This window comes from Salvelinus sp. IW2-2015, linkage group LG27 (assembly GCF_002910315.2).
Source record: "Salvelinus sp. IW2-2015 linkage group LG27, ASM291031v2, whole genome shotgun sequence".
NCBI lineage: Eukaryota > Metazoa > Chordata > Actinopteri > Salmoniformes > Salmonidae > Salvelinus > Salvelinus sp. IW2-2015.
This window is the reverse complement of record NC_036867.1, coordinates 34,535,556-34,549,943: the sequence shown is the minus strand read 5'-3', so window position 1 is coordinate 34,549,943 and position 14,388 is coordinate 34,535,556. Positions and strand designations below refer to the sequence as shown.

The 14,388-nt window shown below is 44.1% G+C and overlaps 1 protein-coding gene across 1 annotated transcript in view; it reads right to left on the bottom strand.

The window, feature by feature from the left end:
- LOC111953358 (secretory phospholipase A2 receptor) overlaps positions 1 to 12,953 on the bottom strand; it is a 25,840-nt gene extending 12,887 nt beyond the window's left edge. Inside the window, 12 exon segments of the mRNA XM_070435539.1 lie at positions 839 to 1,073; positions 1,198 to 1,310; positions 3,558 to 3,592; positions 3,595 to 3,655; positions 3,739 to 3,899; positions 4,225 to 4,419; positions 6,723 to 6,869; positions 7,174 to 7,287; positions 7,558 to 7,722; positions 7,853 to 8,026; positions 9,789 to 10,169; positions 11,740 to 12,953. Of these exon segments, the coding sequence (XP_070291640.1) occupies positions 839 to 1,073; positions 1,198 to 1,310; positions 3,558 to 3,592; positions 3,595 to 3,655; positions 3,739 to 3,899; positions 4,225 to 4,419; positions 6,723 to 6,869; positions 7,174 to 7,287; positions 7,558 to 7,722; positions 7,853 to 8,026; positions 9,789 to 10,169; positions 11,740 to 11,878 (1,920 nt within the window). The 5' untranslated portion in view covers positions 11,879 to 12,953.
- Positions 12,954 to 14,388: the final 1,435 nt, after the last annotated feature.

Sequence of the window (14,388 nt, the reverse complement as noted above, 5' to 3'; positions counted from 1 at the left end):
AGAAAGAAAGAAAGAAAGAAAGAAAGAAAGAAAGAAAGAAAGAAAGAAAGAAAGAAAGAAAGAAAGAAAGAAAGAAAGAAAGAAAGAAAGAAAGAGACTGAGCTGTGAGAAACAGATCCACAACGCCAAGCTTAGCATGCATTGGTTAGAGTGTTGGCACCACAGTATTTTATTAACTAAATGATGGGAATTCTACTTCAAAGTCTTCCTGCCACTTCACCATAGCAACAGCATGATTAACGATGCTCTCACACTGACTGAAGGAAGCTGAGATTGTGAAACCTAAATTACACTTCAACTCATTAATCATAGGCAGCATCCCAAATGGTACTCTATTCGGCTATTCCCTTCACAGTGCACTACTAAAGTAGAGAACTACATAGGGAATAAGTTGCCATTTGGTACTAAGCCACCGTGTGAAGTGAAGGGGGGGCGAATGAAGGACAGTAGACAGCCGACATCCACCTGGGGCTAAACTAACCCACAGCTTTGGCTGTCTTTCTGTTCTGTCTGTTCTGTCTCAGCCCTATTGCTGTCTAAGTGGAGCTGGTCTGTGTGATCGAGACCACATGCCAGTGGGGGAAAAAGGGAAGACTGTTGACAGCGGAGTGGTCTGGAAGAACAGAGGTGAATAGAGGAAACACTCAATCCACGACGACAAAACAGTAGTGTTTACCCGGGAGACTATTGTTTATTGACATAGCGTAAGTTGAAGTTTGTCCCTATCCACTGATCCAGGGTCAGATTGGTTTCCTTACCCTACTGATTAGAGAGCCGTTGGAGCCGTTAGTATACATTGCTGGGTAATCTGACCCTGGATCTGTGGTTAAGGGGCAACTTCTACCTGGAACATAGAGTATAGGACGCTACAGCCCACCTCACCACGTCTCCCTTCCCTACCTGGCTGATGCCTATTCCAGTTTGTATAGAGCAGGGGTAGGGTGGATCCGTTATGTCCCCCCAGCCAGCTGTACTCTCCATGGTTACCCTGGTCCTGTAGGGCCGTCCAGTAAAATACGCTACCGTTGGCTCCCAGCTCACTCACCAGGCTGTTCAGAAAGGCCTGCTCAAACCTGCCATGGAGAGAAATCAACAATCATTCCTAAGAATGTATTCTTGTCACTATGAAATATGTGAGTTCCCATTTGAGGTGTGTAAGAAATGGTTAAGATGAGAAGTCWAAGTCMGAAATCAGACCTGTTTTCCACTGTGACCAGAGGAGCCTTGCAGTAATAACCCTTGACAGCGTCTTCATAGCTCTGCTCGTGGCTCGTCACCATGTAGCAAGAGTGGCCYTTCCGCTTCCAATCCTGTGGGGAAGACATACAGGTGTAGGATCTTCATTTGAGGCAGTTTGCTACAGTAGGAAAATAATCCTGCACAGCAGCAGGAAACGTGAATTATTATGTGGATTATAATCAAAAGACATTGTTTGTAGGGGTTGATCCAAATTAAAGTGGAAATTACAAACTTTACAAACCTTTTTTAACCTCGAATACACTACAAGTTTGCATTTGCTGCTGTGCAGGTACATTCGAAGGAACAAACGAGTGATCAAATGAAGATCCTACATCTGTATCTCAGTTTGATTAAATGAATAAATGAAAAACATTATATGCGTGAATACCGCAGACACCATCCAGGAGTGAGAGTAGCCAAGACAATGCGCTGAATACACTGGAGTAGATAGACTAGAGGTGGGAGCCAGACTCACACATTACTCCATGTCTATACACACAGACACCTGAAAAGAATCTGGGCCGGTGTACAAGAATAGCAACAAGCTCAGGCGAGCCGGCCAAGCTGACTGGATTGTGTTACACTCCAAACATTCTGGCAGAAAGAGCCGCATAGTTTGGAATTAGCAGTAGACGGCAGTGGCTAATACAAGCAAACACACGTGGAGGATTGGGGTTAGGGGAACGGGGGGTGGAGGAGGGGGGGGGTTAGGGCTATGACTGGGCCCATCTGTTAGGACTGGAGGGGGCTTGGGGGGGGGCTTTGGGAAGTGTCTTAGGGACAGGAAGTAGTAGTGTTTTGACAAGTGTCCTACATTTCACTCCCACCTCCCCATACACACTTGATGACCAATCGCAGCCAACACTTGCCGACACGTGCGTGTAGAAGGAATGTACACCAGTTCCTCCGCGATGAAGGAGATTCTCTCTTTATGTTGTCAAATCCCTTTCCAACTGAGGCCGTTTTCAATGAACACAGCTCGGGTGATTGTGTGAATTTCACAACGTGGCCTGAATATAATCAAATACAGTCTCTGAAAAAAGTMTTTATTCTGTGATGTCCCATATTTTTTTAGTGCCTATTGATACTACACCTCCAGGGCTATTTCCTGTCCGTTTTAGGACATGGTGAGCAGTGAAACAGCCCTTATGAGTCAATCTGCTTATGTCCTCGTAAACAGAGGTCACAACACCACATGACAGTCAGACAATACGTCATCTAGCTGTTGAATCAGCTCATTGTACTGAATGCAGAGCAGACTCGCCCTAAGCAGGGATCTGAACCCAACCAGGCTCTTTCACTGTAATGGTAATGCATGTCTGGATATGTGGAACGCCACTATTCTGACCACACAGCATTCCACGGATCCTCTGTCTGACAAAGGATGTATGGAATCAACAATGCATGGTGCCATGAAGTTCTTCGATTCAAACATTTTTCGTTTGGTTTAAGCTAGTTAGCATAACTACCTAGCTACTTCTGTGCAAATTACATGTTTTGCTGTTACTAAGAAACGCCTGGGAATGTGTTTATGGTTTAACTGGTTTAGCTCCTCCGCTCTCTCCACTGGCTTCCAGTTGAAGCTCGCATCCGCTACAAAGACCATGGTGCTTGCCTACGGAGCTGTGAGGGAACGGCACCTCCGTACCTTCAGGCTCTGATAGGCCCTACACCCAAACAAGGGCACTGCGTTCATTCCACCTCTGGCCTGCTCGCCTCCCTACCTCTGAGGAAGTACAGTTCCCGCTCAGCCCAGTCAAAAACTGTTCGCTGCTCTGGCACCCCAATGGTGGAACAAACTCCCTCACGACGCCAGGTCAGCGGAGTCAATCACCACCTTCCGGAGACACCTGAAACCCCACCTCTTTAAGGAATACCTAGGATAGGATAAAGTAATCCTTCTAACCCCCCCCCCCCCTTAAAAGATTAGATGCACATTGTAAAGTGGTTGTTCCACTGGATATCATAAGGTGAATGCACCAATTTGTAAGTCGCTCTGGATAAGAGCGTCTGCTAAATGACTTAAATGTAAATGTAAATGAAACAGTTGGGTTAAGATTGATAAGAGAGCTATGTGAATTTCAATTTCACCTTCCATGGATATGGCAGATATGCATTCTTCTGCTCGGGGCTAGGACATATGCAGCGCTTATATTTGTAGGGTTGATTATCAGATCATCTATGTGTGTGTGTGTGTGTGTGTGTGTGTGTGTGTGTGTGTGTGTGTGTGTGTGTGTGTGTGTGTTGGTGTGTGTGTGTGTGTGTGTGTGTGTGTGTGTGTGTGTGTGTGTGTGTGTGTGTGTGTGTGTGTGGCCTACCTCAGGACAGCCCTCGTCCCATGCTCCAGTGGGAGTCCTGCTCTCCTACACACCGCAGGGAGCTTCTCATCGCATTGGTTCAACAGCCAGTTCCCCTCCTAGGACGATATTCAGTCAAATAAAGATGACGAACCAACCGCAAACTGTAGTCATACGTGACAAATAATTCAGTTGACTGTACCGTTATGTCAGTCTTTGGCACAGAGCTGACTGTTGCTATGGGTAGGATGGTGCATGTGCCAGAGAGTGAGGTCGACTGGGGAGCCGTTCTGACCACTCCACAGCTGAGGACGATAAGCTTCTTTATCAGGCCGATCCACACCTCTGAGCCAGACCCTGAGACTACAGTACACACATATACATGTATGTAAATGTACCAACACACACACACACACACACACACACACACACACACACACACACACACACCACACACACACACACACCCACACACACACACAACATACTTAGTTGATTTGTCAACATTAAAAAACAACTACCTAAAAGACAATACCCTCCCATGATCCTTTATGATGTCCACACTATCCCAGAACAGAGAACACACTATACACCGTCCCATGATCCTTTATGATGTCCACACTATCCCAGAACAGAGAACACACTATATACCACATACTAGAATATAGAACCCCAGATCCAGACTCACCGTTAGCCAGCAGGCCCAGCAGCAGTTCTACATCAGATAGCGAGTGTAGGCTGGTGAGGTTGGCCCCTATGGAGTTACAGGCAGTGGAGGAGTCCTCCCAGCTCCCTGCCTCAGCCTCTGCCAGGGCTTTGTAGCAGTAACGGTTGTGGGCCAGCCAGCCCTCGGAACACACCGTGCGGTAGTACTGCCAGTTATCTGGGGGCGGGTGACGGAGAGGAAAAGAGACGAGAGGTAAGGGTCCAATTCAGCACAAAAACATTAGCACCTGTCATTCTAAGATTTAGGGGTAAAGAGAGAAACGGTCCAAGTATTTGGTATTTTATTAGGATCTCCATTAGCTGTTGCAAAAACAGCTACTCTTCCTGTGGTCCACACAAAACATGAAACATAATACAGAATGACATAATACAGAACATCAATAGACAAGAACAGTTCAAGGACAGAACTAAATAATTTTTCCTTTAAAGGCACACGTAGCCTACATATCAATGCATACACACAAAAGAGTAATCTCGAATTTGCCACTCTTCCAAGTGTCGTTCATCACTCTGGGGAAATATAAATGAAAGAAAGTAAATGGAAGTTCGGTCCGAGGTGGAAACATTCTCAAATGGAGGTGTACTACTTGAACTTGTCTAATAAGAACTCTCATCCTCCATTTTAAAACACGTCCAGCGTGTCATGCCTACTGAATCGTACACAACCTCTGTTTTCTGTTCTAGCCCTGTTCTAGCCCAGCGCGGAAGAAGCCGAGGTCAAGAGTTCACGTTCCAGGTGGAACCCAGCTGTTGAGCTGCTAGCTGAAGCTCCTCTCCCATTCTATTCGTAGGTTCATTCGAAAGACATTACTCACTGGAGTGACTCAGAACATCTTCTGTCACTGGGATAAATAACAAGACTTCTATCAGGAAAATAACAACCGAGCTGTGCCCAAAYGCTGACCTGTTAGAGAAGGTTTTTCAGTACCATTCAACAGTTCTTGTTGGAGAGAACATCGTTTTGGAACATTACAGATGGATAATTCACCAGACGACTCTCGAGCCAGACAGAAACAATTGAGTCATCCGTATCAACCAAAACAAACAGCCAAACGTTGCTCATGGTTATACAGTTTGACCTGTTAGAAAGGGCTGTTCAGAACTGTTAACAAGTACTAGTTGGAGACTGTGTATAAGAATATGACAAATTGGACAGCTCACCAAGCCCTCTTGAGCCAGACAGAGACAGCTGACTCAAGTACCAAACACAACCAAACTCTGTGTATCAGTCCCAAATAGCACCCTATACCCTACATAATGCACTATTTTTGACCAGAGSCCTATGAGCCCTGGTCAAAAGTAGCACACTATATAGGGAATAGTGTGCTATTTGGGATGCAAGTTAATAATTCCCTAGGCCCTAGAGCCAGACGGACCTTTTTTTATCAGCTTCTACATGTAATCACTACCTATAAACCACAATGTAAAGAGGTTACTGTGAATCTGACAGTAGCTTACAGGCAGCTCGGTGGCAAGTAAAATTCTGTACGTCATATAACAGTACACCTACTGTAATATAAATACAGTATCAAAGCAAGTACTGTGTAATAACACACAGTACAATACCTTAACATATACTGTATTATACTGTATTATACTGTAAAAAAATAAAAAAATAAAAGTGAACGCTACCGTAATYGGGATGAATGAATGAATGGATGAATTCATGAAATTTATTGAGGGGAGGGGTTTCTATTTATTAGCATTTTACAGTAGCAAGCAGGTTGGCTGCTAGGTAAAGTGTTTACATTACAGTATATTAATTACAACTTGGTGTTTTATATCACTTGTACTTCTAGAGGCCTTAACAAAGGCTTCCAAACTGGCAGTGACTACAGTGCAAAACAGAACAAAAGGACAAGGTTTAAGACTTGCTGCCACTCCAATCTGTCCCCTACTGTATCTGTCCCCTACTGTGGGGCACTATAACCACATATGAGTTAAACTGCTACAGCATTCTCACTTCCAGGTGCAACAAATATAGCCTATTACAAGGCACGCCTCAAAATATGTTAATTAGCCAGAAACAACACTACCATGCACCCACTAGTGGTCTAAAGGTTTTTGGCACTCCAAAGATGAGGGACAGTACTGTATTCTGTGGGTTGGAATTACAGTACCATTCGAAATACAGCAATTCTATGCCCCGCCCACAACATTTTCACACAATGCACCATCATTTACAGTATGCTGCAGCAAAACATTTCATAGTATTTCACTGTTGAAAATACCCCAAATTACTGTATAATTTACAGTTTTATGTTACAGTGCAGATTATTAATAATTTCTTGTAGTACAATGGCTGAGCACTAAGGCAACAATAGACTGAGTGCCAGTCTGTTTGTGCTATCATGCCAACTCTTTGTTACTCATTGTCATGACGAACGCTGTTTTGCACAAACAGATATGGGACCAGGTTAGGGCCACAATATGAAACATATAGGACCATTGACGTCTTACCTAGTGGCTCAGCTCTCCTGGTGTCATTGGGGGTCTTCTTACAGATGTAGGGTAGAGCAGACTCACAGGACAGACTCTGCCACTGGTGCCCCCCCGAGTTATACACTCCACACTGTCTGTTGTCCTGCAGAGGGCTGGATGATAGGCCTGGGAGAGACCAACACGGGTAACGGGGGAGTTACAGGTAGAAAGGGAGAAACGTTGGCCTAGTTTCAAACACACATTTCTGGCTCCCACCACTGCTACAGCAGGAACTTCTTGATTCTCCCCGCTGAGATCCAAATGGACTGGACCGGTTTGAGCAAAATGGCCAGAAACTCCATTTCAGAGGGCTACATGAAGCTATTACATATTACTAACAAACGCCAATGCTGTTCATTCACATCTTAAAGGAGGAATCTGGGCCTTGGTGTGGGAGTGAAAAGGTTGGAGAGCAGCCCAACTCTCTTACCTGAGGTGAAGTTGACCAAGGCCAGAGGAGCTCCATCAGACCACTGCCACCCTGTTCTCTCACTCAGATGGTTCAGTCCGATCCACACCATCACCCCCACGTCAGCCAACCGCTCTGAAAGACACAGAACCACACACATGAACACCACTAACTCTGGGCAAAACGTCTTSTCCTTTCTCCAACCTGAATAAGCAAAACTATGAACACAAGTCCGTTTCAAGGCATAATAGTTTATAGTTTATAGAGTTTATACAGTATGTGTAGCTCAGACCAAACCACCCACCTTGTCTCCTTTCCTGACTAAAAGTTTAAATAAAGTTTTAAATGTTTAGATAGAACTATTAAATATAGTGATAAAATAGTTAAAGAGACGAGTTGTCATACCTCTGATGTACATCTGTTCAGTGTGGTCAGTGATGCTGAGTAGACTTCCTCCCTGGGCCAGGCAGGAGGAGTAGGCCTGGCTCCACGTCAGGATGGTGTACAGGTTGAACTGGTAACACGCACGGCTCTCCTGGTTCGAGTCCCAGAACGTATCGCAGCCCAACTCTGAAGGCAGAGACAAAGACATTTGAATATTAACATGGTTGTTTTGTTGATCAAACCCACACTGTAAAACAATACTGTTGTGTGTGTGTGCGCGTGTGTGTGCGCATGCATGTGTATGAGTGTGCATCACCTTGACTGGGACAGAAGCCCCATTTCTCATCCTGGTCGTATCGACTGGTGGTGGCACACCAGCGATGGTGGTCCTCGCGCCCCTCTGCCGTGCACTCCGAGTACCACTTGTTGTTGTAWTTGAACGGCAGGGCACAAGGCATGCCGTGGGCATTACCCAGCAGTGTGTGGATCTCTACGGAGAAAAACATTGTCACCGCCACCTTCTTTGGGCTCATGTTCGCGGATATATAGTGAGTCAGTTTGTTTTCTTATGTAAGGGATGAGCAGCATTTGCATGGCTGCATTAACATCAAACCAACTGTGCCTCAATGAAACTGTCTGTGTAGAAAGAGGTCAGTCAGTACATGTCACGACTACAATATACTATGTATGCTAGTGATGCGCGGGTTGACTCGTAACCCGCAGTGATATCCGCAGGGCGGGTGGGTTTAGTGTCATGAAATATTGTGTGGATGAAGGACGGGTTGAATAAAGAGAAAACGATGCATTAAAAATCCATAAATRTATCCTTCTTATGCAATTCATATGTATAGGCTACAATGAGGTTTKTMTTTTATTTGTTTTATCTGGCRTTAGTGCGTAGGCTAGCCTAAGCCTAAACATTAGRGCCTAACCGTAGAGCGCCAAATACGAACACCGATTGCCAGATGTTTAATTCGATAAGAAAATGGAGAGTTCAAATGAAATGGAGGGGAGGGCCAGAACAGTAGTCTAATGTTTGGGAAAGATTTGGTGAAGTGCTAAAAGTGGATTACAGCAGTGCCGGCGATGATATGCGTGATGATGGTGAGGCTCTATACAAATTTGAGTCACAAGACAGGGACTTCAAAATGGCGCGTCTAGGGAACTGTACTGTTCAGACAGGTTAAATGTGATAGCAGCTGAACTGGACACTGACTGTAGGTCTAGAACTTCTCATAGTCTAACAATGTTAACTTCTGCTAAATGAATTATTTATTGCAGTAAAACGATACACCGATAGTGACGGGGGAAAAAATCGATATGGCAACATATCRGGATACTATTTTTGACGACTTATCGTATCGTAAGCAATGTTTTTGGAACAGTATTGAATTGCAATACATATAGAACCGTGAGAATCGCAATACATATCGTATCGGCACTTAWGTATCGAGGAGGTCAAAGAGCTGGCAGTGTGGTGCCAGGACAACAACCTCTCCCTCAATGTGAGCAAGACAAAGGAGATGATTGTGGACTWCAGGAAAAGGAGGGCCGAACAGGCCCCCATTAACATCGACGGGGCTGTAATGCAGCGGGTCGAGAGTTTCAAGTTCCTTGGTGTCCACATCACCAACAAACTATCATGGTCCAAACACACCAGCACAGTTGTGAAGAGGGCACGACAACACATTTTCCCCCTCAGGAGACTGAAAAGATTTGGGTCATTTTAACAGCTTTTAATTTTCTTAAAACCGKTCAAACTGATGTAATTTGGAAATTCTGCAAATTGCATTTTCTCCCCGGTCCCTAAATGTCTTTGCTCTGCAAGAGAAGCAGAAACTAAAGAGAAAACAAACTTTATCGACGTCAACTACATTGAAGCATTTATTCTATACATTTATGACATTATTCTGATGATTTGGTCTTCTAGGGCAACAAGTAATGACAGAAGAGAAGCTGCACGTACAGTATCTAATTACAGACAAGTTCATTGACTGAAAAATAGCCTACCTAAATGTAAGGATATTATAAGCAGTAACATATGCCGATCTAAAAAGGCTTGTCAAAAAATCATTCCACCTTCTCTGACTGTACAGCGCTTTTTCTATATTTGCGGGTTAGGGTCGGGTGCGAGCCTCGGATTTTCAAGTTATCATATATAGTTGGGCGGTTACGAATGGGTTATTAGCAATTGCGGGCGTGTGCGGGTGAACAAACAGCTGACCCACGCATCACTAATGTTTACTACTTACCCTCATAAGGATAGGCACATGGCCCCTCCCCCGGTGTAGAGTACCTCCGCCACTGATGATAACTGGCCCTCTTGACCACCACCAGGCGTCCAGCCACGGACAGCTTCAACTGGGACGCCCCGTACAACGTATTCCCATTGCACCTCCACCACAGGGTCCGGAGGGGTGAGTCACACTCGAAGGTGCCCAGGGGCTGGGTGGAGTCGCTGATGTTCAGGCCCAGACAGAGGCTGCTACCCAGATTGAAGAGGCGGTGGCGAGACACCCACTTCCACAGCATATGGCGGGTGGGCCTCTCACAGCTCTCCAGGACCAGGTTAGAAGAGGAGGAGGAGATGCAGCGCTTCAGCTGGGTACTCTCCATGATGAACAGACCCTTGTCTGGGAATAGARGGATTGATGGATGGAAATGTAGGATAGTGGTGAAGAATAATAGCATCTTGTACTGTAAACTTTACTATGCTCTCTACGACACCAATATTGGTGTCTGAGCACTAAAAGGCCCTGTTTTAAGGCTTCCGTCATGCTTCGGTTCTGCTGGACCGAACGAGTGTGCTCGCATACTCCCTTAAAAGACCTTTGCTTGAAAAACGAGAAAAAGTMCTGTTTGTTCAACTTGAGAAGCCATAGCCAGTATACACTTCCTCAAAACAGTCAGAATTGAAAAWAAATAAAAAATAAAGATATCTGTCATTAATTTTGACGTTTTTATCGAGATCTTAGTTGCGCAATTTTAAATCTAACTATGATGTTTGGTGCAGTATTTCTCAAGTTAAAAAAAATGGCATGAATACGAGTCATCTATTGTTGAATGGCAACAAACACTTTATTGAAGAATCCCTACTGTTGACCAATGACAGATGATGGGGCGTAAACTTCGCCCCCCGAACTTCGGCATGCCTAGAGAAACTGTTTTGTGTGCACGAACAGTCGGAAAAAAACGTGCCGAAGACCAAAACGCACAAAAACTTCACAAATGATCGTCATAATATATGCACGTATTGTTCCGAACTGTTTATTGTTCAGGGGCCTATCCGTGTCATTCTCCTATACACATGTCTGAAACAAGTGTGAATGTTTATAGGCTGCTCAAATGTATTATTAGGCCTACGCATAATAACAACACTATAACAACATTACCACTAGCCAAGATTGTCATATCCGATAAACATTTAAAGTTCAATGAGACTGGAGACTGGAGTTCAGGTCATGGACAGGCCTACTCTTTGTGCCCAACCAAACAACATGTCTGAGGCTGTTTCTCTCTCTCTCTCTGTGTATGTGTGCCTAGTTAAATAAAGGTTACATTAACATAAAATAAAAATGTGCGTGTCCTCCTGTCATTCCTTTGGCATAATTCCATGACCCAATTTGAGCTCTCTCCTGTCTATACCAGGGAAACATGCCCTCTACAGCCTACAGTTCCTATACTGTGCAAACAGTCTATCCATTACCTTTACCTGACCCTAATCTGTCCGTCCCTCTACCCATAACAGCATCAATGTTGATGTTTTATTCTTTCTGACCTGTCCAATCTGCACCAGAAGCCTGATGGTCACATGATGAGTCCATTCATTAATTGATCATGCATAATAAGGGCAACATGTTCTTATTACGAAACCATTTTGCAGTACTTCCAGATTACACAACAATTCAACTATCTTTTCTTATATTGTTTATTGTATTTTTCCATAATCGAAACCGAGAATAATATAACGCATCTCGCCATGCATCCAGCGGCGCAGCGCTGTAGCCTACAGAAGCCTATGCAAATATCCTGTCTTGCACATACAGTATACCACACTTGCGTACACAGGAGTTTTTCTTATTGTAGACTTTCTTGTCCTGACTTGCATGACTGACCTATCATTTATAATTCTTGAAAAAAAACTAAACAGTAGGCTACTAGTGGACACATTTTGATGTTCGATGCAGTCTGAGCTGAACTTACTGTAGAGTTCGGAAAGATCTTTTTTCTCCAACACCACATCGTCATCATTCACACAGTCGCAGCTATTCACAAAGACTATTGCAAAGATTAACAAGAGCACTCCTAAAGATTCTGTACAGCGTGATAAATATATTCTCATTTCGACGACAAGTTGCGGAATAAAAAGGCAGGAGTTGGAACATTCCTTGGTTGTTTTTCTCCTGAAGAATTTTCCGAAAGTTTGGGTAATCGCGACGTCACGGCCCAAGGTCTCTGCGGGGTAGTAAAGGCAGCATAGYCTACATTTCTTCCAGACAATTTTTGGGCGGGGGTCGGCTTTTATGGTTTTTATACACGTTTTAGAAGAAAATTTCTAGTCTATTTCAAATAATACTCAACAATAGGTTTACATAATTTACACTCAACGATAACAAATCAAAACATGACGAACCTGATGACGTGGCAACAACTCAAAAGTTCAACTTTATTTTTTGCGCCATACATTAAAGTTAATCAATTATTCTTCTCAAAATTATTCCAATCAAGATTACATAATTCAAGGCTCAGCCTCGACTCAAAACCCAAAACAAAACATTCATAACACAAAAAACATGAAACATCATTGCAGTAGTATCAAACCTACTCAGCTTATTCTGTTTTAGGCTACCTATGTCCCAACCCAAAGTCTATGAATAAAAGTAAAGATGTAGGTTCTTAATTTGAGCCAGTTTGCTACATCAAGAAAATAACCCTGCAGCAACCAGAAATGTAAATTATTATGTGGATTACAATGAATGGACAAATCTAACATTTCAAAGCGGGAAATTACAAACTTCAGAAACCTTTTTAAACCTCAAATACACTACAAGTTTTACATTTCCTGCAACAGGGTGATCAAATTAAAATCCTACATCTGTAACAACCTAAATGGGAAAATCCAGTGTTCAGTTCAGCAGAGCGTTTGTATCAGAGACAACTTCAAGAGCAGCAAAATCAAAGTCATTTCATGTAGAGATGATTCATAGCTAGACATTCCATTGTCTGTCTGCTGATATGAGATAGCATCCCTGAAGAAGATCCAGACCTTTTGGAGTGATACAATGTTGCACATTGTGGTGATTGCAATTTGTCCTTACACCACACACATACACACACACTTGCATACACATGCACACACATGCGCACATTCATTCACGCACACACGCACGCACGCAGCACGGCACTGCACGCCGCACGCACGCCGCACGCACGCACAACACACACACACACACACACACACACACACACACACACAACACACACACAATAAGATACTATACAACATAAACATCTCCACAACGTGCCCTACGGGACTCCAGTGCACTCAACGCTGGTAAATATTTTACATTAAAAGCTGATGTATATAGTAGCCATCCATTGAATGGAAATCAACTTCGGTCCCCCTGCGCTTTTATAAGTTACATTTACGTGATGTCGAGCTTTAAACAGGAGGGTTTGACCTGTGGAGAAAGAAAAAAACAGTTTAACAGTAATTATCAGTAATGTCAACCGACTGAACATGAGACAGAGCAAATGAGGATAAGGCACCATCTTACCGACTGCATTTAGCCTTGCCCCTCTCGGCCTCAACTTGCGACCTCATGCGGTCGGGACTGAGATCACAGCTTCCACACCCAGCAGGATGAGGCGTTTGTGAGGATGACAGAGAGACCCCAGTATTCATAAAGTTGGGGCTCAGGAAGTCTGAGGATGGAGAGAGAGAGAGAGAGAGAGCAGAGAAGAGAGAGAGAGAGAGAGAGAGAGAGAGAGAGGAGAGAGAGAGAGAGAGAGAGAGAGACACACACATTCGTCCGTAGTCATCACAGAGACACCATTTTCGAGTGTAATTGTAATAGCAGTTTTGTTAGCACACTTAGCGAGATAAATTAGTTGATCATTCAGTAATCGTTACCTGGTGTGATAGAAATGGAGGAACTTTTATGCGAATGTATGAATATATATTGGTCACATAGAGTCTGATCATTACAGTGATCTAGACTCATCATTGCTCCCGATGGCGCAGCGGTCTAGGACTTGCATCTGAGGCGTCACACAGACCCTGGTTCGATCCAGCCTGTATCACAACCGGCTGTGATTGGGATCCCATAGGCGCGCACAAATGGCCCAGTGTCGCCCAGGGTTTGGCCGGGAGGCCGTCATTGTCAATAATATTGTTCTCAACTGCACCTGCCTAGTTACAACAAGGTATAAAAATAAAAAAAATAAGTGAACAGATCATTTGGAATTCCATTTCCCCATGTTTCCCACTGGTATCACCTCTGCCTGTTCACGGCCCTTCCTGTATGTCCGGCCCATCCAGAATTTCCACTAGCCCTTTACCAGTTGCACACGTTACTTCCCGAAAGGACTGTAAAAACGATCACCATGAATGTCTATTCACTTAAACCTCTGGCCTCCTTCCTTCGATACACGACTCATCCTCTCACTGTTCCAATTTTATGTGACGTTCAAACCTCTCGGTGATCGTCCCAAGTGTGGCGTTGAAACTACCGTACGTCTTTAGATTGTACCACGTGCCCTATGTCTCCAGCACCACACTGAACAGAGAAGCAGTTGTTCTCATCTTTAGGGGTACACAGCGTGACGGCTCCTCGTCGTATTTGAAAGGAC